Consider the following 23,740-nt stretch of genomic DNA (forward strand, 5'->3'; position numbering starts at 1 on the left):
CGTTCAGGAATCCGTGACTCTCACCGTCTCCGGGCGAAGAACCACAACCGTCAAGTCATCCCCATCCGTTGTCCCTCTCTCCAAACCAGGCGTAATTGYGAATGCTACCACCTCTCCTTGCTGATCTGGAAGACGCTCCATGTCACCTTCAGCAGCGGGATACCTTGCGCCTTTGCTGTACCACTTCACATTATATCTCAGCCGCGCGGCGTCGAACTTTGCCTGGATTATCAGAGAAGCTCTGCAGATTTCCCTCATCAACCGCGTCAGCGATCTGTCTGCGTGCTTGGCCATTGGCTGTGGAAGATGCGCATTCAACAAGAGCATGAAGTCGCGTGCCAGAACACTCGCCTCGGGATCTATCTCAGTCTCATGGAATCTGGGATCTCTTGATCTTCTCCTCGCTGCCTCACGTAGGATAGCTTCGCTGTCGGCTCCCTCTTCCTCGATAGCCGAGACGAAGAAAGTGGCGATATTATGCATCCTCAACACATCGCTCACGTCTGGTTTCAACTCCTTTGGCAGAAACACGTTCAAGATGAGAAAGGACCACACTATGCACTGCAGAAACTCACTCGCAACGAGATTGTTAGATGCCTGAAGTTTGATGGCGACAGGTTTCCATAGCTTCGCCCCGAAAGCATGTCGATATAGCTTCTCAAGCTCAGGACTGGGTTTCGTTGTCAATTGAGCCATTCTGCTTCCTTGCTGGTTGACAAATGCGTGGGAATGGATTCCTGCGACCAATGAGGCGATCTCTTCGAAGGCTTCCCGCAGAGCTCGGTCGTCATCGTGTTCGTCAGCTGGCTGGCAGTCAGCGTTTGCTATGGTGGACTGGGTCGGAGTCGCAAAATTGTTGAGCATTATTTTTGCGAGACATCCGGTCGAATTACATGGCTCACCGTGACCGTTCTCGCAAAGATTAACTGGCGTTACATTCCCCTGTACTCTGGCGATCTTAGGCGAAAGTGGGTCATCGTCTTCGATGAGATCCTGAGTCGCTTTGCGCTTTCTGGGAGGGCTTCGCGCAGGAGTACCATCCCTGATATGCTCGTTCTCAGAGACGTTCGAGACTACATCAGAGTTGTCATGGATGTAGGCCAGGAAATCTGGTGCAAAAGTTCTGCTACCCTGGGAGAAGAGTCGTTGCATGTCGAGCTTGGACTTGTCAGTCTCCTTCGCTCGAACATTATTTGGGTCCAGCAAGACTTTCTGTAATAACCACAGAAGGGCGTGAAAGTCACGCAAGACATGCCGAACTCTGCGTGGAAGATTCCGATGAATCTTTTGTAGTCGTTCCCAGCGCTGGATGCAAGTATTGCTTTGCTTTGGGTTGTTGTCGATGTCAGCCAAGACCGCTTGTATAGCGAGCTTCTCCTCTGTGGACATCGCAAGGTGATGGACAATGATTGAGAAGGATGTAGGGGATAGCACAGTGGATATATGGTCAATGTTTTCTCCAACATTTCAAGCAAACACCATGATGGGTTATTCAATGTTTGCTATTCCCCTGTGAACCTCGTCCTTGTTCATTCTCCTGCACCGTGTCTTATCTGGATGCCGAAAGTAAACATGTAGCACAGGGGTTGAGAAAGGTGTGTACGATGAAGACTAGGATTGGTCATCTTAACAAAATGAACGTACACCCTAAGAGAAGTCTCAATCATCAAAAGCTCTGGCTAGGCATCCTCCCCGTCCATAGCGACCAGGGGCGCAGGTCGATATTTTCTAGTGCCGGTCCTCGCGTCATTAAATTCCAAACCTGGCATTATCGTGAATGCGACTAACCGGCCAGAAGAAAACCTGGGATGCGTCATCAATTCTTCTCCTGACGGATCTTCTCCACTCTCGAACCTGGAGAGATTCCACTCCCTGAGCTGCGCCCTCAGTCTCTCAAGGAGCAAGAGCGCATCGTGGCAGATGGCCTTGAGCCTGGCTGACAGGTCTTTGCACCAGTCATGAGGAAGCCTACTCTTGTCGATCTGGTCAATGTGGCCAGCGAGAATGAGCATCAGATCGTTCGCCAAGATGGCCGCTTTCGGAGCCACAGTCTCGCGCTGGAATAGCTCATCGTCTGATTGAGCTGCGAAGATATCATGCCGGAAGTTGGCCATGTTGAGACCGTGCTGAGACCTAAGGACTTGATCAACACATCTACCAGGGACCTTGCTTGCATCCAGCAATTGGTGTAGATCAGAGAAGTCGGACTGGTCTCCCAGTATGAAGATCTCCACATAGGCCCAAAGCAAGCTTTGAAAGAGTACATGCCCTGTCAAGACTCGCTTGTTCTGGAGATCAAGCGCCACAGACTTCCATCCACCTTCTTCAGTTGCGAGAATCAGATCGTACAAGTCTTTCAGTCCAGAGCATGGATGGAGATCTGGCTGTGCAAGCTGGTCTGCAAAATCACCCGGAAAGATGAAGCCTGCAGTGCTTTCGATGGCCTGATGGAGGCGTGCAAAGTCATTACTAGACCGAGAAGTCCTGATGTCAGCAGCTTTACCTTTCTTGCTGCGGTGGTCGTTACTACCGGCGTTGTCTGGCCGTACCTCCTGCGCCGCTGCTGTGACATCGTCTGTGGGTGGTGGAGATGCTTTAGATCTCTTGGGTGCTGGCCCATCTTCTCCATACACGTTGGTTTGCAGAGCGTTGTCAGAATCATCACGGGAACGTGGTCTCTTCTCAGCTCCAATCTGTAAGTCTTGCGAGGGTGTTTGCATGGATGACGAGCTGCCGATCCTCGTATGATTGATTGTAGGGTTTGTGTTTTGCATGATCGGATTGACAGAGGGTGTTGTTGGTGGTGTCAGTGGAGGAACTGTTGGCGGAGGAACTGTCGGCGGAGGAAATGTCGGTGAAGGAAGGTTGAGACGTCTGAGATAGTCATACCTATACAGAGAGCGACCAATCGTGAATAGCTGTGTGACTGCTCCTTCATCGTTTGTGCTCGTGCCGCCTTGAGTTCTTCTGTGCATGACGGTCGATTTCAGCAAGCTCCGCAGCTCCGCCCCGGTCGGCGTGTATGGGTCATAGCCACCTGCACTCATTTCCACGCGTTGCGTCGCAGTAAAATCGTTTAGCGCAGCGATCTGACCCGCCTTGGTCAGGTACGCTCCGAGATTGCCCTCGATGAACAAAATCGCGGCGCAGATTGCCGCCGAGTTTGTTACTGGTTTTGTCATCGTCTGGACCTGTTTGAGAGCAGAGCCGGTGTGAGTGTGGGTGTCAGGAACATGTGGCCGAGAGAAATGCGGTTTTGAGGCAATAAGAGCTGGCGAATCTTCGAGCACCGCAAAGCCCACTCCACCTAGATGTCACTCGATTCTTTGTCTCCATGTAGCTCCTCGATGATGTCTCACTCGCTTTCTGGAGATGCTCAAGGCCATTTAAAGGCTCCCTGGACCTAGTCAGTTTGGAACTGGAAGCCTCCTGATCAGTATAGCAAGGGCGCTCCTTCCGGGATGTATAAAGGGCTATTTGATGGAAGAAATGTGAGTGGGTTGATAAACAATCAGCGTAACTCAATGGCCACAAAAGCGCAGCTCAGAACTGGGACCGTCTCTTTAGATCAAACGTTTCTCGGACCTATAGAGTCCTCTCGAGCATCCTGAGGCTCGATATTTGGGGGTGAGTGATTCGGCTTGCTCATCACCGCCGCGAGCCAAATTGTAATTCTCAGGGAGTGTCATCTTGTCCATAGTCAGATGATACACTTGAATGGCGTGACTGACGATGCTGGTTCAGCATTTAGATGGAGAGCGAGGAGAGGAGATGGACGTGAGTGAGACTAGAGTGGAGAAATCGGCGRAGCTACTTCCGACGGACGCGGGAACCCAGGGTGGCGCGTGGAGAAATCACGCTAAGACGCGTTCTCGTCTACATGTACCTTACACTTCACGGTGGTGTGCTGGGCATCTAGACTGACATGCCAACATGTCATCACGGCAAATCTCGTCGAGCAATGACAATTCCCGACGATAAGACGACCCTTATCATCAGGCCACTCTCAGCAGATTGAACGCCGTCTCCGCCACCATGCCAGGCATTGCAGGCAAAAAGTCGTCGAATATTGACATCGACTTTACCTTACGCAAAGTCTTCGCTCGTGATGCTTTCAGGTCTGCAAGCTCCTTTTCGAGCTTGGATGTTCCGCTAATGATTCGCTAGACCAGTTCAGCGGGAAGTTGTGACAGCTGCATTGCAAGGACACGATGTCTTTCTTCAGGCGGCTACCGGGTTCGGAAAGAGCTTGTGTTTTCAACTTCCAGCTGTTGTCGACTTTGGCATCACAATCGTCATTTCGCCATTGCTGGCGTTGATGAACAATCAGATCTCGGCTCTCCGCGCTGCGAGTATCCGAGTGGAGACCATCAATAGCACGACTCCTGCTTCCATCAAGAATAGCGTTCTGAATGATCTCAAAAGCGGTCACCCTTTGACCAGACTTCTCTACGTGACGCCAGAGTACTGCCAAATGGATCATTTCAGGAAGCATCTACGCATTGTCCATGAGCAGAAAGAGCTGGCGAGAATTGCAGTTGATGAAGCCCATTGTAAGCACGCTCGAGGATGCTGCTGTGCTCCGGAGATGGAACGCTGACAGATCAACGATGTAAGGTATATCAGAATGGGGCCATGACTTTCGACCTAGCTTCAAGGAACTGAAATGGTTCAAAGAAGAGTTCCCAGAAGTGCCAGTGATATGTTGTACTGCAACAGCGACAAGTCGCGTGAGAGACGACATTATCAACACACTCGGCTTGGACGCAGAGAAGTTGAAAAGCTTCACCATGACCACAAGTCGCCCGAATCTTCATTACGAACTTCGCTTCACATCAGATGACGAGGGTGAAGACCGATACGACAACTTCCTGGCTTGGATACGCAATACGCATGCTCGTCGCGCTGATAACGCTGCTCGCTCGCAAGAACTCAACCAGCGGAACGAGAGAGCCACCAATGTACCTGGAATCATCTACACTTGGTACCGGAAAGACACWGAAGCTCTCACTGCACGGTTGCAATCCGATGGCATTGGTGCCAAAGCTTACCACGCCGGGATGTCGACCGAACAGAAGGAAGATCATCTCGAAGGGTGGGTGAAAAACCGGGAAGGATATGATGTGATCGTAGCGACAACTGCTTTCGGCATGGGCATCGATAAAGACAACGTTCGTTTCGTCGTGCACTGGCAACTTCCCAAGTCCTTTGAAGGTTACTACCAAGAAGCCGGTCGCGCTGGTCGAGACGGCAAAGCCTCCCTCTGCATCATGTACTACAGTCGCGAAGACCGCGACCGTGCCGCAAATATGATGCAGAGGGAGCAGGAAAAGCAGAACAATGGCAAAGGTCAGAATCGACAAGCCATGATAAACCGTGCGAAGAGCCTACAGGCGCTCATTTCTTACTGTGAGAGCGTGTCATCTTGCCGGCACAAGCAGATTGCCAAGTACTTTGGCGAGGATGCTATTCCGCCCTGCGACTGGGCTTGCGATTGGCACAAAGATGCGAAGTTGCTAGCACGACGGAAAGACCAGGGTCTCGCGAATGAGGAGTGGATTGCTACTCAGAGGCAAGCTGGGACGTACGACAACGTTGGCGATTATGATTGAATGGCATGTTCCCTTGTTAAGCATGCTCCAGAAGAAGCCTGTTTGCTGCGCCTGAATCATAATCTGCAAGTGTGAGGTATGTAACGCTCATTTCCCTTTTGCGATGGCCTCCAGACCGCTTCCCGCCGCTCGTCTTGAGCCGAAATCAAAAAGTTTCAACGCCACATTCCGTCCATGTAAGCCACGCTTGTCGTTTCATGCCTCATCGTTTGCCCGGAAGTCTTCTACCCTTCTCAGCCTCAAAGCATCCCATCGAACGTTCCGCAGCATCAATCATTCCACCTCGAGTCGGTAGCAAGCAAAGATGTCCGCATGCTGACCAAGATTTCCTTCACTTCCTTCCACTCCACATGCCTCAGCGCCTTGGCMACGTCAAACATAACCCCGGGGAAATACCATTGAAGGTCGACCCGATTCTCCTTTGCCTGCTCCAGAAGATGAGCAGGCTGTGGACATCTGCCATGCAAAATTCCTGCATGGTAAAGCTCCAGCCAGACGATGAGATTATCCCACGAAGGCTCCCAGCGAGGTGTGCTGTACCTGTACGTAAACGCATTAATATTGTCTCGGACGGGATTCAATGGGAACGAGGTAGTTTGCTCACATGGTAACCTTGCCGCGAATCAATCCAATGGAAGTGAACGAAGCCCCCCATTTCTGAAGAGGAGCCGAGTCAAAATCATGGATTCTGACGTGGAATTTGGTACCGTAGTACCAAATCTTGAGGGCGTCGCTGCGGATCTGCTTGCATGTTTGAAGGAGTCCTGGGCGGGAATACCCTGTGCGATGCACCTGTACGACGGCGTCTTTGGTGTCTGGTTCGAGGAGGGCGTATTTGTAGATGAAATCCTGGATTTCCGAGGGCATGGTCGAGAGGATGTTTCGCGTGGGAGTGGGCATGTCTGCGGCGAGTGGTGGGTGGGAGAGCGACATTGTGAGAGTTCGACGTGTTGCAATGTCGGTGATCGGACGTGAGGCCCCTGATGTTGTGTTGGAGATCTGGTCGCGCGTTCGTTTACATGCGAAGTCGCAACGCGTCCTCGCTCCAAGCTTATTCATCATTCATTCACTCAGCTTGAGCTAGACCGATTGAGTCGACCTTAGACAGTTGCTGGAGCATCGTGATTGACGCTCGACGTTCTTGGTGATTCCAACAGTATCTCGTATTGAGGAAGAGTGACGGTCCCATAGATAGCCCTCCAATTGCTTCCTTCTAATTCGGTCGCTCACGCTTTCCATGTGCCCGATTGCTAAACTTCGATTGCGAAAGATATAAGACGGATGGCCATCAAGTGACCAAGTGTGGCGAAATGCTCGTGGATGATCCTGTGATCTCCTACATTGCAGCAGCTACCTTTCGCTCTCAATTGCCGTCAACATCGTAAGCAGAATGCAGACGAGAGTTTCACTAACATAAATCCACCAGTGTATTGCATTGTCCACCTCCCCGGACAAACTTCAACCTCGTCCGCCCATAAGAAAGGACATTTGGACGTGAGTTACCGAATCTCCGCTACTCTGCTCGCCAGCTTGAACGCCTATGCTGGGGTCGAGAACCTTATTGATGGTAGGGCATGCTAGACGGCATTACCATCCTTCTGGCTCCTCGAGTAAGCGCTGGAGGTGATCTAGTCCGAACCCGGCCGCTACCAGGCCTTGGAAAGCCAGCATATGCATCGGATTGTGCGTGCCAATAGGGTAGTAACAGTGTACGGTCTCAAAGCCTACCGGTAGTCCTGTGTCGTGTCTGTAACATTCAATTAACTTGTAGGCAATTGTCCAAACACGCGAATCTCCTCCACATCCTGCCTGGCTTGGAAGACGAGATCAAAAGTCCAAAAGACCACCCGTTCGTTGCGGCTAGGCATCCTTGAATGGCAGTGAAATCGAAAGATGTGTCCCAGTTGTATGGACGAGCATGCCCCGTCTGTCAGGATGGCATCGTTCTCAAGATCAACATCCATCGATGTTGTGAACTCTTGCCCAGAGCAAATGTTGGTGCTAACACATGCTTGGAGCTCAACACACATATCCGAGGAGAAGCTGTGGTTAGACCGTCAAATGACCTTTAGCCGTAACTAGCAAGGCCTCCTCGTCAACGCCATGGCCAGGCAGCAGCCTTTTCTTCGCCTATCAACATGCATCGAKAGCCGACGTGGGAAAGCACGTCACGACTCACATAGCTCAAGCATGCATTCGCTTGCTCGGCATGAAATCCGGTGTGGGGAACAGATCTAACATCCAGCACGCACTGCCACGCCTCGATGGAGGCTGTGCATAGCGTTTCAGAAAACAAGGTGCTGACGAGCCGCCAATGGGCCGAATTCGCGGAGCTATGTCCTGCAGGTAAACATGCATGTGTTTTCACCGCGTTTTGGTAGTGATGATCGTGACTGATGATGGCGGGATGAAAGAAAGGTCGGTGAGAATGGGAAAAGTGTGTTTGGTGATGTGCGGCGCTCGGAGTAAACTGTGTCCAGGCAATCGGCGTTCATCTCATCAACATGGAATGCCAGTAGTAAGTGTAGGCAGGGGAGCGATGCCGATTGCAGTAATGGTTCACGAACTGCTGATGATGAACATGTTGGCATTTTTCTTCGCTTGTTGGCGACGATAGGTATCGAACATAGGGTCTGCGTTGGCGTTGGCGTAGGTTGGCGTTGGTGTTTCAAGGCTAAATTTAGAACTCATGCTGATGTTTCGGAGAGTTCTAGGTTCAATGTTGTTGACGAGGGACGGGATTCATGATCGTGGTTCAGCTGAGGAACAAGGGATGCATTGGACGATGTGACGAGAAGGTCCGGCAAGGTCTGCAGAATGTACGTCAGTCGCACGACATGCCGCTCTATTACCACAGTGAAGTGAAGTTGCCGCTCCAACCAGAGAGCCCGATAATGTACAAAGAAAATGTCATAAACCTTGGGGTTATCGATAACCTGGATGCCTGAAGCGGACGCTAACGAGGCTGAGTGATTGAACGTGGAAGTTCGTGCTCCTTCGCGCATCCGCACCCACATGCACAACTCTTGCATGCTGCGCCCTCTGACAATCCTGCGTCACGGACGCTAGATCGGTACCTCTCCCTCCTCGACCTGGGTCCATGTTCAAAAAAGCCTTGGACGACGCGCGCACAGCATCCTATCGAGATCTATTTCAAGGAACATGGATCGTGGCCGCTCTCCCAACCCGGGCGACGCTGCTCATCACGCTCATGCTCATGCTCACGCTCAGGCTCAGCAGCAGCATATAAGGCACACATCCTCAGCTTCGCCTCATCCGCCGCCCTCATCTTATCCCGGCGACATTGGCAACGGGAATGCCTTCTTCGACCCCACCACCTCCGCCCCATTCTCCGCCCTGAACCAGCACGCGACCTCGGGCGCATTCGGCGACACCACCCTGACGCAGGACTACGCGCAGTATCCCTTCACCGACTCCAGCGCATTCGCCTATCCTCAACAACAGCAGCAGCAATTCACCAACCCAAACTTGGGAGGCAGCGCGGGCGATAACGCCTTTCCCTCCTTCGACATCCCTCCCAACGACTTTGATCTGTCCAGCAATACAGCATTCGACCAGACGGCGTCCCTCGACCCGAGCCTCCTCTCCGATCTGGACGGTGGCCTACTCACCCCAAACTCCGACTTTAGCCACACCGCATTCGAATCCATGGCCACCACGATGCAGCCACTGCAGGCCTCCTCGCCCCATCTCATGACCGGTATGAGCAGGCGGCCGTCAGGTACTGCGAGTCCGCAGGCCTCTCCTCGCTTCCAGAATGGTTCCTTTCAGCAGAATATGCACATGAGCAGGCCGCGGGGAKCATCGGAGTCGTTGGATCCATCAAGCGCCATGTTTCCACCAGGGCAGCCTGGCGAATGGTCGGGCATGGGAGGATATCGTTCACACAAGCGCACACCATCGGATAATCTGTCGGACATATCCTCAAACCACCAGCAATCGCCATACATGGGCACACTGGATAGCTTCGATGTGCCCGGACATTCCTCCCCATTGCTCACTTCTTCCCACGATCCCACATTCAATGACACACTTGGTCTGCAGCAGTTCAGTCTGAGCGAGGCCCAGCAATACAACCGCAGTCCCGGCCACAGTCCGGGACATTCACCACACATGATGCCGCAGCCTCAACACGCGCTTCCTCCTTTCACTGCCGAAAACAACTTTGGACTCAACGCCAATCTGAACATTTTCGCCAACAACAACCAACGAGGCGATATCGACTTGTTTTCCGGGAATGGCCAAGAACCTTTCCCGTCATTGAACACGCAGGGTTCGAGTCCTGGTGCCGATCACATGAGCCCACCAGAAATCAACATCGACTACGCGCCGCCTACCAGGCCTGTGGACCAGATGCACCGGGCTGAGRGTTCGCAAGATGCGCTCAGTCCTCCGCTGCGAAGTAAGACAATGTCGAAATCCTAACCATGCATTGCGCTAACTCATCCTAGCGCCCAATCGAGCTCGGGCAAAGTCAGACTCCCACGCTGGTTCGAGATCGCCGTCACCTGCATTGCGCGGCAGATCTCCATCGTTACAACCGCAAGCAGGCGGCGAGAACCTGTCGCCTTTCGACAACACCAATAGCCGCCCATCATCGCGACACAGCTCGCAGTCTCCCGCACGAGGACGGAGTGGCTCACTCAACAATCGTGTACGAAGTCATAGCAACTCATCAGATCAGCGCGATTACATTCTGGATCTGGCCGATCCAAAGCGCACTCCCTCCAACGGAGCTGACAATAAACGTCAGCAAAAGCATCCAGCGACATTCCAATGCACTCTCTGCCCGAAGAGATTTACGAGGGCGTACAATCTACGCTCGCATCTCCGTACCCATACCGACGAGCGGCCATTCGTATGTACAGTCTGCGGCAAAGCGTTCGCACGGCAACACGATCGGAAACGTCACGAAGGTCTCCACTCGGGCGAGAAGAAGTTCGTGTGTCGTGGCACCCTTCAAGGCGGGACGCAGTGGGGTTGTGGCAGACGGTTCGCTCGCGCAGATGCTCTCGGTCGCCACTTTCGTTCAGAAGCCGGACGTGTTTGCATCAAGCCACTCCTCGACGAGGAAGCCGCCGATCGACAAAAGGCATGGATGGAAGAACAGCAGCAAGCCCAAGTAGCTGCAGGTCTTGTAGCGCCGCAGCCCATGATGCAGCAACCGCAAGTGGACATGTTGGGCAGCCTCTTCCCAGCTGCACTTCTGCAGCAGTACCCTGCTCTGGCGGGCATTGATTGGAGTAGTATGCCTCAAGGTCCGCCGMCAGATGAAGAGGTMTACGGCGGGCRTAGTTCGTATGATGCGAGTAGTGGCGGAGAGTACGAATTCGACGCCTCCGAATCTGAGATGAATACGTACAACGACCAGAGCATGGGCGGTATGGGCAATCAGAACATGGGCGGCCTGCAGAACCCGCAAGGGATGTTCCAGACGAACGCAGCCGCCGGGGATTATCTCTCGGATTTTGAAGGGCGATGACGAATGATTTCACGGCCGGTATCGGTGGATGATGATTGCGTTTGATTTGGTGGTTTCTTGGAGCATTCTATACCCTTGGATTGCGTTGCACGTTTGGAGATCGTCTCGGGGTCGAGGCATGCGTATTTCTTCTATGATACCACAGCTTGCTGCACGAATTCAAGACGAGTCAGTTGAGAATAATTTTGTACGACGCACGTGTCACGTTTCTTTTCRGTCCCTTTTCTTTGGGTGCCGCTACTGGTGGCTGGGTGATGTGATCCACTTGGCATCGAAAGGATGTTGGCATAAATGCGATGCTGAAGTTGCTACACATTCTAGCATTTCGTGCTTTGTGCGATGTTGACAAACTGATCACCAGCGAGAGCCTCAAGCTCGGTGATGTGAGTTCGTGGGCCTTCATTCTGGTCCTCGCGAGAATGACCTTGAGAATGAAGGCCCCATCCTGGAGGCTGATGATACATTCAGAGAACGGCGATGCTGGCTTCGGCGTCGTTTTTGCCAGTGCATGGGGCATCGGTTTGTAAGTTATCGCCGACCCGCTCATTGTAGACTGCGACCATTTGATGGAGCTGGAGGGAAATAGGGTGAAGGAGAGGGGAGGGAGGTCTGCACTATCGGTGTTACATTGACACGCATCCACGTGCTAGACTTGATCGCCCACAACTTGCTAGACCCAGTCTACAACTTCTCGCTCCTCTTCTTGCCTCTAAAACCACTGCGGGTGGAACCACCGTCAAGCTCAATCGCGCATCCTGTCATGTGCGCAGCTCCAGCACTAGAAAGGAAGAGGATCGTGCCAGCAAAATCCTCTGGCTTTCCAACTCGTCCWCTCGGCTGACCAGAAACAAGCGTGTCCAGCGCTTTCTCATAACCAAAAGCAGTCATCTTGCTGGGGAAAACACCAGGACATACGGCATTGACGGTGACGTGGTGCGGCATCAATTTGCTTGCTTGCATCTTGGTCAGATGAATGCAGGCAGCTTTGCTGGGTCCGTAGCTGAAAGTTCCGGATCCTGGAGCAGCGAGACCTCCTTCCGGTCCCACTGTGACGTCGGCGGTCATGATGCCGGCCATGCTCGCTATGTTGATGACACGTGAGGGGTTGTCCGCCGTAGCTCCATTGGTGAGTTCGTTGTGCAGACCGACTGTGGTATAGAAGATTGACTTGACATTTAGGGCCATGAGTTTGTCCCAGCCGGACTCAGGGACTGATTATGGTTGTTAGCGAAAGAGTGATGGTGGACGTTGTCAAAAGGCTTACTTACAATCATCGTATGCTGCTCCCCAACTCGCTCCGGAATTGTTCAAGAGCACAGTCAATCGGTCAGTCTTCTTCTTGACCTGTGCAACGAGGCTCTCGCAACCGGCTTTGTCTTTGAGATCTGCTACTACATATTCGCACTTTCCTGGTCCAAGTTTGTTCAATCTGTTGGCTGTCTTCTCCAATTYTGAGGCCTTTCTGCTGGCAATGATCACGCGGGCTCCGTTCTGGACAAATCCTTGGGCGGCCATCTCTCCTAGACCCGTTGCTCCTCCTGTAATGAGCACGACATGGTTGGAGAAGTTGAAGATGCTGTTGACCGAGAGGTTCGCAGCTTCGGCGACGTGGGCCATGTTGAGAAGATGAAAGTTTCCGGGTTGATGACTGTTGGTTTTCCCTTGACTTCAGCGATGATTGGGTAGTAAATAAGAGAAAGAACGTTGATGGTGATGAGGTGAGGTGAGTCTGGGGTTCTTTCCTCGCCTCGGCCGCCACAATACAAGGTATGGGGCCGAGGTAGAGATGGAGGTCCCGAAGAGGAGCTGACTCCGGCGTCTGCAAGGGCCCAGATCTTGTCTTTCATTGCACAAACACCACACCAAAGCCAACACATTGGAACTTTGTGCTGCGAAAGTAGAAACATCATCGGGACCGCACAGCCATGTGTTGGCTAATTCAGGCACACGGAATGTGGACAGCAAAATAGTCTACACGCTGAGGACGCGCCTGGTTTCCAAGACAGACCCATCGCTATCAAAGATCACACCGATATGACCATTCGATATGTGGCCTCCTCGATGTGATGCTCCACGCATCCAAGGGATGATTGACAGTGGTTTCGCACGTCAGAGAACTTACAATTGTCCAAAACTCGAAAAGGTCAGTCGCTAAACGACAATGTCTGGCCTTGGGCACATGGTATTCACCCCCTATACCCAGACTAGCAAGTGAGTCTTCAATCGAAGGTCGAATGAATCTACTTTACTTGTCCTGTAATGGAAGGATTGCTTCAAGTGAGATGCCGCTCGCCAAAACCACGGAGTTCAGCCTTGGACCACCATGATGGTCTCAAGGAAGCGATCAACCTTGATGGATGCCATCAAAGGTACCTGGACTTTGATGTCAGATCGTGATGTATAACAAAGCACCGAAAACAGCATCTAACTCTTCAACTTCTTCTATTTTCAACTCCTTCTACACGTCAACATGCAGCCGAGAGCAGACAGCTTGTCGCCTACGCGAGAAGATACCCTCCCTTTTGTGCATGATGTGATCATCATCGGTGCTGGACCTTGTGGTCTGGCAGTCGCTGCACGCCTCAGGGAGCAAACCCCATCAGCACTATTCACAGACGAGGAGCATCATCGTTACCATTGGATCAACAAGCACACCGCCCAATCATCTATCAAGAATTCCAAGACGGGACAGACGAGGAAGACTACAAACGGCAAGCCACCGCAGCCATCGATGCTCGTTTTAGATAGCTCTGGAAATCGTTGGATGTCGAAGTGGAACAGACTGTTCTCATCGCTCGAGATTTCACATCTGAGAAGTCCAATGTTCTTTCATCCTGATCCGCACGATCGAGACGGCCTCTTGGCATATGCTCATGCCGCTGGCAAGGAGTGCGAATGTATCGAGATAGCAGGGTGTGTTGGAAAAGAAATCTCGAAGCATCAGATGAAGAAGAGGAGGAACAATCGCAAGCCCGGCGAGCAGTATGTATAGGTGGCATGTATTGAGACGCACACGACTGATCTTTGGCAGAGCAAGACCCACAATCACAATAGATGAAAGAGATCGCAAGGACTACTATGCTCCCCCTAGCGACTTATTCAAAGACTACTGCACCTTTATCGCCAACCGATATGGCCTGTGCGATGAAAATCTCATCCAGCAGGCCATTGTCAAAGACATCGACTATGACTTTGTCTCTCAGCTTTGGGCCGATGAAAAGGTCTTCACGATACGTACGGATGGAGTAAACTACTACGCACGAAGCGTTGTGCTTGCTGTTGGTGCCGGGAACGCGCCTTCAATACCAAAGCCCTTCCCTGCTGGTGGCTGTCCTTGCGCGTGCCATGCTTTCCAACCACACGACAAAGCGCTGATGTCCAGAGTGCGGGCTCGCAAAGCTACGAATGTGCTGGTTATTGGTGGTGGTTTGACCAGTGCTCAAATAGCCGATCGAGCCATTCGTCAGGGCGCCACGAAGGTGTTCCATCTGATGCGAGGTCCCATGAAGGGTGAGTACGACGGACCCGGTATCCTGTGCAGATGCTTATGCGAGACAGTCAAGCCATTCGATGTCGATCTCAGCTGGATGGGCAAATTCAAAAACCACGAAAAGGCGTCATTCTGGAGTGCGGATACAGATGAAGGTATGTTTTCTATGATGTCCAGGTCCAGATTTGTGGAGACTAACCCCTGCAAGAACGATCAGAACTCGTTAAATCGGCACGAGGGGGAGGAAGCATCACGCCTCGTTTCGCAAAGATCCTCCAGCAGCACGTTGCATCACAAAGACTGACCATCCACACTCACACCACTGTCCAATCTCAGAGTTACAGCCCGATAGATCAGACCTACACGATCACGACGGAGCCAGCCATTCCAGATATGCCCAAGATCCACTTTGTGTACTTTGCAACTGGGGTGCAAAGCGAGTATGAGAAGCTCGATTATCTACAGAACATGGTGGAGAAATATCCCATCGAATCCATCGACGGTCTCCCGGCTCTGACTGACGACCTTATGTGGAATGCAGAAGTGCCCCTTTTCATGTAAGTCATTGTCCCAGCTGTCCATGTGTGATGTAGTCAATTAATATCTGTACAGGACTGGCAAGTTTGCTGCATTGAGGCTCGGCCCTGGAGCTGGTAATCTCGAAGGAGCACGAATAGGAGCTGAAAGAATCGCTTGGGCAATGCCTGATGTCCTTGGTAAAGCTCAAGATGGCCATTGTGCTGGTGATGAAGAGTTGAACGAGACTTCTTCCGACGAGTATAGGTATAGAGCTGGCATTGGAAGCCGGTTTGAAAGTCTACAAGTTGAAGGGTAGATAGACAACGAACGCCATCTAAACGAAACAGCCACCTTGAACATACTCGACAAACCTGCCTCGGATGCCAGTATTGTAAGTTGGAAGTTTTGATCGTCCCACGTTGTCGACCCGAGCCTCTGTCACTCTGCTGATCTGGCAACTAACAAGCCACACCTTGTACGATCGCACAGCAGATATCTCTTGGCATGTCGGTAGAAGTACCGATGTACATCTCAGAACCTCGCCTCTGCTGGAGACTGAATGGAAAGTAGACTGAGTGGAAAGCACATGGAAATTGTACGAGATCGAGACTTCAAAAAGGCACAACACAGGTGTTTACAGAATAGTATAAGTTATATAGAAGGATGGTCATGAATCATAAGACCGCTCGCTGTGCAGAGTATTTCCCTTCAACCCTGGAAGTATTGTGCCGAACCGGGGTATTTCTGAAGCAGCTCGTTGCGCAAGTGGCCAAGCTGTGGGCACTTTAGAGACTTCTCAAGTGGGCCCAACTTCTCCGTGACGAACGACAGGACGTTACCGACGACGGATAAAAGTCCCGTAAGCTGGTCAGCAAGACCTGCTTGGGACATTTGGAGGAGGAAGCATGCGGCGTTGTTGCCTTCGGCCAAGTTGCCGACGGTGAACAGGCCACCGGTGAGATCTCCAGTGTCTACACCTGTGAATGAGTCGACGGTGCCAGTGTTGCCTCCGATTGAGATGAGCCCGGGGTACATGGCGTTGTTCGTCAGACCGTCGAGGGCAACGTCGGGAAGGGTGTAGGAAGATAATCCACCGGCACGCTTGTACCAGTTCTGGTTGAAAGTTAGCAATGCGAGGAGAGAGTCAGGGAGGTTTGGGATTTCATACTTCTGGGATTCTTTCCTGTCCAAAGTTGTACTTGAAGTTGCCAGGCTCGCCGGTCACACCGAAGAAGCACTTGAGGACCTCTCCGTCAAGGTATCCACCAGGGGCCTCCTCGGAGTGGTTGGACATGAAGGCGACGACGAAGTTGTGGGCCGCAACAGTAACCAGGCCACTGAAGGGAGCGCTGAAGAAGTAAGGGTTGTTGAGGATAGACCATCCGTGGGTGTAGTCGTTGTGCTTGGCAACCTTGTCCATGGTCAAGCCGCCCTCGGAAGCAGCGAGCGGGTAAAGACGGTTCCAGGATCGCAATTGGAAGACTTGCTGGCCGCCATTGAGATAAGCATCTCCGCGAACGATGGATGCATCTCCTTCGTATTTGTTGTGTGTTCCAATGATACCGCGTGGCTTGCCGAGTAGAGAGCCGAGGCCGAGCAGACCGCCAAGGGGCAACGCCGGGCTGTACTCCCCGCCGATCGACCACGTCTGCGTGACGATGTCACCTGCCAGCGCAACAGAGATAACTGCGAGGGCAAGCGAAAGGTCCTCGTTCATGTTGTAAGCCTCGCGGAGACCGGAGACTGTGTTCGCAATGGTAGGGATACCATTACGCTTGAGAAAGCCGTGGTTTGCCGCTGTCGATGGTTAGTATGGCCCTGGTTCCACAGTCATCTGCAGAACCTACCTGCGTTCAAACCAGGGCATTGTCCTCGAAGATCCCTCGGGCCAGGGGCGATGTATTCGTGCCCGGATCCCCTCGTAACATCGACATATTGCTCCTCGGCGTTGAAAGGAGTGTTTGGGTGGCCAAGACCAGAATTTGAGCGACCAGTGAGAAAAGTAGGCTCACGGACAGGAGGAATAGTGCCTTCGTCAGGCTGTCCAGAAGAGGAGGCGTAACGGGCCTGYCTCCTCTCGGCAAGCCGTTGAACGTCCATTGCGTGGCTGGCGTCCATTGCCCAAGGGAAAGCTGCTGCCAATGGCAGAACAGCCGTGAGAAGAGCTGAGCTACGAACCATTTTGCAAAACTTCAAACGAACAAATGAATAGGAATGTAAGGTGTGAAAGTGGTGGGACAAACGCGGAAACTTGTAGATAGGGACTGTGTTGGTTATAGATATGCTCGCTCCTCAATGCATGCATGCATGGGCGATGAACGTTGCCAAGCAAGGAGCGTCGTTTGCCCGTTGATCCCTATTCATCAGAGGCGGTACGCTAGCGTGCCACGCACGGGCACCGCCCTGCAGGTCGCTACTTTTTACAGCTCCCCGCGAAGCTCAGTCTTCTGCGGGAGAAAACTCCCAGGCCAATCACAGGCCTTGGAAAATAAGGTATCATTGGATCTGTTTCTTCTCCAAGCCATGCATGYCGTCGCCTCGAGATGAAGGTCGTGTCAACGTTTGCCGACGAAGCGGAATCGAAGTTTTCGATCTCGAGCACTCCATTCATTTGGGCCATCTTCATCGGCGTTTGACGTGATGAAGAAAGAGTAGTAAGTCAGGGTAGGTGACGGCAAGTACATGTTTCACCAATTTTGACCGGCTAATGTATAAGCGGCGTGATGGCATTCATCAACGGCAGGCGAGTGTCCACGCCTGCGAAGAAGCTTGACACGTTGGATCCACCGGACCGCCTTCGATTCCATTCAACGTCGGCGGGCCGAGCACGCTGTGAGGGAAAAGAATCGCCCCTTGGCTCGCTTCGGGACTTGGACTGACTCGGGAGATCCAAAGGGTTCGACTCGCGCGTTTAGATATTATCTCGTTGGCGTGCAATGGCTTGTCGCACCAGCTGCGATCCATCGGAGCACTTCGCTCATCAACACCATCTCGCTCCCAGCATGCACGATGTGATGTGCAGGTTGGTTAGGTAAGGTAGGCTGGTGATCATGCAGCGGCATGCACTTCCGCCTCGCCCTCGAACGGCAGGTGGCAGGAACAACCACCGCCGAAGTTTGGTCGCAGCGCCTCCAAGTGACGCTGGGGCGCCATCAATGACCATGCATCGCGTCTATCCAGCCGGGGAAACACGTGCCAATAGTTGTTCACGCCTGCAATCCGGAAATGAACATGTTTTCGATGCTTCTGGGAGTATGTCATGCCCCAGACTTCCCCATGGCTCGGATGGAACAAGCGGTTGATGAGAAATTCGTTCGCCAACAGTGTGGCCGGTGACCGGCCACATGGCGATTGCAATGCGGTTTTCCACGGGGTTTCATGCTGTGGCAGAGGACTTTCGGCTGGGTATGCCCAGTATGTCCTGTGTGCCATGTCATTCATGTAGACAGCGCTGACTCGATGATGTCAGGTACCACGAATTGGCTTCGAGAGATTCCGCTAATTAATTCGCTGTTGACAGGACGGGTATATCGCAATGCCGAGACAGCCAATCTCGTAGCGATCGAAGGTTCACAGCAGGAGAGGAGACCTCGATGTCGACATAGCCTCTTCCATACCAGAGAATGCTTCCAAGCCAAGAAAAAATGTCAGCCACTTTCACCATTGGCTGACGTGCTACATCAACGCCGACGACGGCTTCGAACGAGCACTCGTCCCGGTGTAGATTCAGTTGTTGGTGTCCTGCAGGGTTCCGGGTAGCCACGCATCCACCGAAGGATACCTCACACATTCAGGCTCCAACAATAGACCACTGAATCATGTATGCAATGCAAGCAGGTCCCGCATGCCTAGACCCGGCCTCATCAAAGAGTACAGCCCTGTGCATGTTCTCTCCCTCGTTTGGATTCTCCCCAAACATACTGGCTCGTGCTCGTCCAGACCTCAAYCACACCCTGGAGATCCGATGAGCTCGATTGCGGTTGACGATTGCCAAACCTCTGATCGGGTTTTCCTCAAGACTTGCGGCGATTCCAATCCGCAAGCGGTGTGCATACTGATCGGTGTGCACTCGTGAACCTCAGGTTGGGCTCACACGCGATGTTTGGAAGGCGAGGACATATCGTCTGTTTCGCCACTTCATCGGCCTCGACGCCAAATCTGCATGTCCCCGACTTCTGACTTCTTCCAAGCACGCAAGAGTGCCGCTATCGAGGCGTCATTGCAAACGCGCGGCGACGGCGCGCTAAGGTCCCATGGCATGTTCTGGAGTTGATCATGGCTCCAGTGCTTGGACGTGTGTGAGGAACCTGTTCACAACAGAACAGGCAGTGAGATGGAAAACTGGTGGGGAAACTGCGGCAGCATGGATGTGAACGAGCTGGTGGTCATTCCTCATCCTTGTCATTGAGCACACACGAATTTCATCCTTCATTTTCAGACCTCTGCATTACTTTTTGATAGCACGCGACGTGCTCATGTAATTGAGAGGCTACCACTTGTTCTCTCAAGTCCCTTCGGCTGGGTCCCCTTGCATGTCAGCTGCACGATAGTGGGATGAATAGATACGACGAGTTTCTGACGATGGTACTCGTGATATGATACAGACACGAAGGCAGCCGTTGCCCATTTCTGAAGCCTGTCTTCACTTCCCTCTAGAAGCACACGCCACCCGTCCCACATGCCCTCCGTTCGATCATCGCGATAGTAATGTATAGTACAAAAAAGATATCGAGAAACAAGCAAGAGCACATATTGGATGATGATGATGACTGCAAGCCATTCGTTAGCAATACTTCGCAATCATCGGATCGAAAGACAACCTGGGAGATTCGAACTCCCGCTCTTTCGAACCGCCAAATATCAGCTTTCCTGAAGACGGCGCCATAACCCTGCTTAAATCGTTAGTACGCGCGTGCCTGATGAAGAGAATGAATGGATGGAACGAACACTCGACCAAGTCACCGATAAGACGATGGCATGTATCAAACTCAGTAACGCTCACATATGAGTTTTGGGTAAGGCCATAGACAGCCCGTTGTTGTGGTGCATCGTGCGCTGAGATACAAGAAAGGCATACATACCTTGCAAGGTTAGGACAGAGTTGAATGAACACTCTTGAAGTGTAGGTAGTGTCTCTACATGATTCACTTCGATTTGGCTTTTACCGGCTCTTTCGGCTAGTCCAGATTAAGCACACGTGCGGTCTCATCTTCGCCATGCCTATACAGCTCACCGTCATTTTCTTGATCCATTGGAATGACGATTGACAGCGTCTCGTCAGCGGCCAGGAAGCATCCATCAATGCCAGTGGTTTGTATATTATCAGATTACTTGCTTTCGCTTGCCCGGGCTGATCTATAATCCATCGTCTCTCTTACAAATCTATGGGTCGTGAAGTCTCGTCCAGTTTCTCATGTCCATGTGGGGTGGAAAAGTATCGTTCCCAATTGTCATATTCGTAATGTACAAGTCACGATTCCAGCCTGCTTTCATATCAGTATATATCATCGAGCGACGAAATCAAATCTTGCAATATCGTCAGACGCAACAGGTTTGGTAGCGTAACCTACCTTTGAGGGCATTGCAGGCCGTTCTTTGCTGTCGATACCATGACCACGGAGCTTTTGTCAAGGGCGTTCTAGCCGGTTGTATCCATCTCGATGGGAGGGCGTTGATGGCTTCGAACCAAGCGTGCGCCATCTTGATATACCCCGTTTGGTTCGGATGGATGCCCTGGGTATCGAGATTGCTTGATCAAGTCAGCAAGTTGAGATGGTCGTCGAAAGATGTCATGAGAATGACTTACTTGCCAACTGCCTTGAACTGATCGACCATCCCGATTTTGAACCCCTGGGCAAGTTTCTTCGTCACAAGAGCTGGAATCTCGGAGTTGAACTGCTGCACTCGCGCAGTATTCTCCGTGCCGAAATGATTGTCTTGGATCTGCGCGACGATCAAGGCAGTATCGGGGACCTCGCAGAATATCGCGTTCATGAGGTTCTCAAGTCTGTCGATGGCCGTGTCGTGAGGTTCGACCGGTGGGAGACCAAAGGCCTCGTTTGCGTCATTCGTCCCAGCTTGTAGCAGGACCAGATTGGGATGCGTGGTGAGTATCCCGTTGGCCATGATTTTCTCCTGGATGATGCAAATCACCATGCCACCCCTGTTGGTGTCAGTTGGGGTGAGTGCTTGTACAGTGGCTTTCCTCACGTACCATCCCTCGTGTTGATTGTCTTCGTTTTCGTCTCCCAGTTCCATCGTGCCWATGAAGTCTACCGATCGTCCTTTGCTGTGGGTTAACAAACACAACTTCTCCGGGTAGGTATGCTGGCTTACCTTGCTGGACCAATTGATTCCGAAGTTCGAGGCGGTACCCATTATTGCCATTGGCCCATCGTCTGCCCTGTTGTGAGCCACGAAGACCGGTATATTGGATTGAATCCCGCGGCGTACCCTTCYGTGACGCTATCGCCAACTGGAAGAAGCCGAAGCGGTATTTCTGCAACGTCTTGACCGTCATGGTCTCTACTCACGAACGGAATCACAACATTACGTCCTGCGTCTGGAGTATCTTTCAGCAAACGCCGGTCTCAAAGCCTGTCCATCAGCAACATACCACTGCCAATACCAAGCAATATCAGAATGAACGAGAGGATGGCGGCAACCAGTAGCCAGCGAAAGCGCTGAAAGACAGCAAGAGCGGCTATCGCCATGTGAAAGAATCAAGCGGGTGGAAACTTAAAGGTCAGAGGTGGCATGTCGGTCGGTAAACCRCGGGGATTTTGCAAAATCGCACAATTGAGCCGGGCAGTCCGGGGTCATCGGCTGGAATGTGATTAAAGGACGACGCTCGCGAGGGACAATCAATGCACCACCTTTGAATGAATTGATCTTCAAGCAAGCCAATGAATCAGATGGTTAGGTAAGTTGCGACCGAGGGACGGCGTTTCATTTGTTGGCAAGCACACTCCTTCCAAGGGTACGAAACAATACGAAGAGGCGTTCATGGCGGCGGCACGAGCTGGCGTCTCAAATGTCCGGATTCGCGTGCTTGTGGTGATTTACTAAACTTGAGGATGATGATGATGATGATGATGATGGTGATGGTGATGGATGGCATCTTCATTCCTTTGGACGATACCAGTCGGTGGTGTGTGACTGTAGTGGTTAGACTTCCGTCTCCACGTGAGATGGATGATCTATTCCCTGCAAAGTGGCTTGCACAATCTAGCCGCTGTAGCCTAGGCTGTAACCGAAACGGAGTCTTCCTCCGAACCAACCCTTTTCCATTCTTCAATTCATGTCATGTCTTGATGATCTTTTAGATTGTAGGTACCTCCCACTATTCACAACAGTTGTGCTTCAATATTAATACGATGCATGCATTAACCGATGGATGAATCTTCGGAGCGAGCATGCTAGCATGTTGCGGTCCGAGGCTCAGCAAGCATTCCCGTGGCCTTGTCTGGAAGCTTACCTACCTTACCAGTATATTCTAAAGTAGGACAAGAACCCGCACCGAGGTACAGTAGACGAGCAATGGCAAGACTCGTTCGCTTGTCGGTACAGCCTGTATGCAGTCAAGTCGTCAACTATTATCCATGGCGTGCATATCTGATCGCTTCGGAGTCAATACACAATCTGCTACCGAGCCACTCTGCTGACCAACTGGTTGGATGACCTATCATCRACACCAACTGCTGGACTTCTCAAAGCAGTCTATGCCYTTCATGCCCTGGATTCCTGCATTTCCTCGTCGCGCTTCATGGGGCGCCCGTACATGCTCTCGATTGTATCCTCCGGTCGGGCAAATTTCCACCATCTGTCTCGTACCCCATAAAAGCCGACGCTCTATGGTCTCCGTTTTGCCCTCTTGTTCGCCGACGGCGGTCGCCATTCGTCAAGGTCGTTCGACCTCTTCTTCGACCTCGGGGTGCGTTTTGGGGTACGTTTTGGAGTACGCTTTGTCTCCTTTGCTAATTCACATTCATCAGTGCGTTCATCTTTGGAAGGTGGGATTGAGGTACCGTTCTGAGATTTGGCCACTTCACCCACGAGCTTCAATGCCATGTTCGATCTGCGGAGTGTGATGTACTGGTCGATACTTTCACGCCAGTCATCCCCATCCATCCACGTCTCAGGATATCCCACAGACACGATAACTTCCGCTCTGCTACCAGCTCCGTCGACGTATTGCTGAAAGTCTTTCCAATCCGACAGAGTGGTCTGGCTGAAACGCAAGTAAAAGTATCTGGCTGATTCATCGTTGGCTGTGTCTTGAGCTGGCATCGCAAGTGCGCTTATACACATTTTGATCTTGTAAAGGCCCAGCTGCTGTCGAATAAGATCCCGCCAGGTCGCAGCATGCTCAAAATCACGCGGATCCTGAATCATCGGGCTGGTGAGACATAATAGCATCTCGGCTTCTTCGCGCTTCTTCAAGAGCTTTTCCCACTCCAAGGTATTCTTCTGGTATCCGAGTCCGGTAGCATGGCTTTCGAGTGGCGGCAATTTGATGATGATCTCAATGGGACCATTCGGCCGTGAGGTCTTCTCGAGCATGACTGCTGTCTTGGATGGAGTGTTCATTGTGATGTTGGAGAAATAGATGAAGGT

At 52.0% G+C, this 23,740-nt stretch overlaps 10 protein-coding genes; 3 read left to right on the forward strand and 7 right to left on the reverse strand.

Annotated features, from left to right (window-relative positions):
• Positions 1–3: 3 nt before the first annotated feature.
• Positions 4–1,389, reverse strand: RCC_03234 (uncharacterized protein; the record flags this gene model as incomplete). Its single annotated transcript, XM_023768525.1, has 1 exon — positions 4–1,389. One exon carries the CDS (start codon positions 1,387–1,389, stop codon positions 4–6), a length of 1,386 nt encoding a protein of 461 aa, XP_023624293.1.
• Positions 1,390–1,679: 290 nt separating this feature from the next.
• RCC_03235 (uncharacterized protein) lies at positions 1,680–3,182 on the reverse strand (the record flags this gene model as incomplete). Its single annotated transcript, XM_023768526.1, has 1 exon — positions 1,680–3,182. One exon carries the CDS (start codon positions 3,180–3,182, stop codon positions 1,680–1,682), a length of 1,503 nt encoding a protein of 500 aa, XP_023624294.1.
• Positions 3,183–4,035: 853 nt separating this feature from the next.
• Positions 4,036–5,612, forward strand: RCC_03236 (related to recQ gene for DNA helicase; the record flags this gene model as incomplete). XM_023768527.1 has 3 exons in its annotated part: positions 4,036–4,118; positions 4,168–4,553; positions 4,618–5,612. The coding sequence occupies 3 exons, from the start codon at positions 4,036–4,038 to the stop codon at positions 5,610–5,612; spliced, it is 1,464 nt and encodes a 487-aa protein (XP_023624295.1).
• A 269-nt stretch (positions 5,613–5,881) lies between these two features.
• Positions 5,882–6,545, reverse strand: RCC_03237 (uncharacterized protein; the record flags this gene model as incomplete). XM_023768528.1 has 2 exons in its annotated part: positions 5,882–6,152; positions 6,217–6,545. 2 exons carry the CDS (start codon positions 6,543–6,545, stop codon positions 5,882–5,884), a joined length of 600 nt encoding a protein of 199 aa, XP_023624296.1.
• A 2,229-nt stretch (positions 6,546–8,774) lies between these two features.
• On the forward strand, positions 8,775–11,115 carry RCC_03238 (uncharacterized protein; the record flags this gene model as incomplete). XM_023768529.1 has 2 exons in its annotated part: positions 8,775–10,035; positions 10,085–11,115. 2 exons carry the CDS (start codon positions 8,775–8,777, stop codon positions 11,113–11,115), a joined length of 2,292 nt encoding a protein of 763 aa, XP_023624297.1.
• Positions 11,116–11,796: 681 nt separating this feature from the next.
• RCC_03239 (related to NADPH-dependent beta-ketoacyl reductase (rhlG)) lies at positions 11,797–12,732 on the reverse strand (the record flags this gene model as incomplete). XM_023768530.1 has 2 exons in its annotated part: positions 11,797–12,326; positions 12,384–12,732. 2 exons carry the CDS (start codon positions 12,730–12,732, stop codon positions 11,797–11,799), a joined length of 879 nt encoding a protein of 292 aa, XP_023624298.1.
• An 853-nt stretch (positions 12,733–13,585) lies between these two features.
• On the forward strand, positions 13,586–15,440 carry RCC_03240 (related to FAD binding domain protein; the record flags this gene model as incomplete). XM_023768531.1 has 5 exons in its annotated part: positions 13,586–14,097; positions 14,147–14,625; positions 14,674–14,760; positions 14,814–15,162; positions 15,218–15,440. The coding sequence occupies 5 exons, from the start codon at positions 13,586–13,588 to the stop codon at positions 15,438–15,440; spliced, it is 1,650 nt and encodes a 549-aa protein (XP_023624299.1).
• Positions 15,441–15,832: 392 nt separating this feature from the next.
• Positions 15,833–17,305, reverse strand: RCC_03241 (uncharacterized protein; the record flags this gene model as incomplete). XM_023768532.1 has 3 exons in its annotated part: positions 15,833–16,237; positions 16,293–16,921; positions 16,972–17,305. The coding sequence occupies 3 exons, from the start codon at positions 17,303–17,305 to the stop codon at positions 15,833–15,835; spliced, it is 1,368 nt and encodes a 455-aa protein (XP_023624300.1).
• Positions 17,306–20,506: 3,201 nt separating this feature from the next.
• Positions 20,507–21,837, reverse strand: RCC_03242 (uncharacterized protein; the record flags this gene model as incomplete). XM_023768533.1 has 7 exons in its annotated part: positions 20,507–20,607; positions 20,695–20,873; positions 20,931–21,287; positions 21,339–21,408; positions 21,461–21,522; positions 21,578–21,686; positions 21,741–21,837. The coding sequence occupies 7 exons, from the start codon at positions 21,835–21,837 to the stop codon at positions 20,507–20,509; spliced, it is 975 nt and encodes a 324-aa protein (XP_023624301.1).
• A 1,138-nt stretch (positions 21,838–22,975) lies between these two features.
• RCC_03243 (uncharacterized protein) lies at positions 22,976–23,713 on the reverse strand (the record flags this gene model as incomplete). XM_023768534.1 has 2 exons in its annotated part: positions 22,976–23,100; positions 23,152–23,713. 2 exons carry the CDS (start codon positions 23,711–23,713, stop codon positions 22,976–22,978), a joined length of 687 nt encoding a protein of 228 aa, XP_023624302.1.
• Positions 23,714–23,740: the final 27 nt, after the last annotated feature.

The sequence above is a fragment of the Ramularia collo-cygni genome (genome assembly GCF_900074925.1).
Source record: "Ramularia collo-cygni strain URUG2 genome assembly, contig: RCC_scaffold04, whole genome shotgun sequence".
Lineage (NCBI taxonomy): Eukaryota > Fungi > Ascomycota > Dothideomycetes > Mycosphaerellales > Mycosphaerellaceae > Ramularia > Ramularia collo-cygni.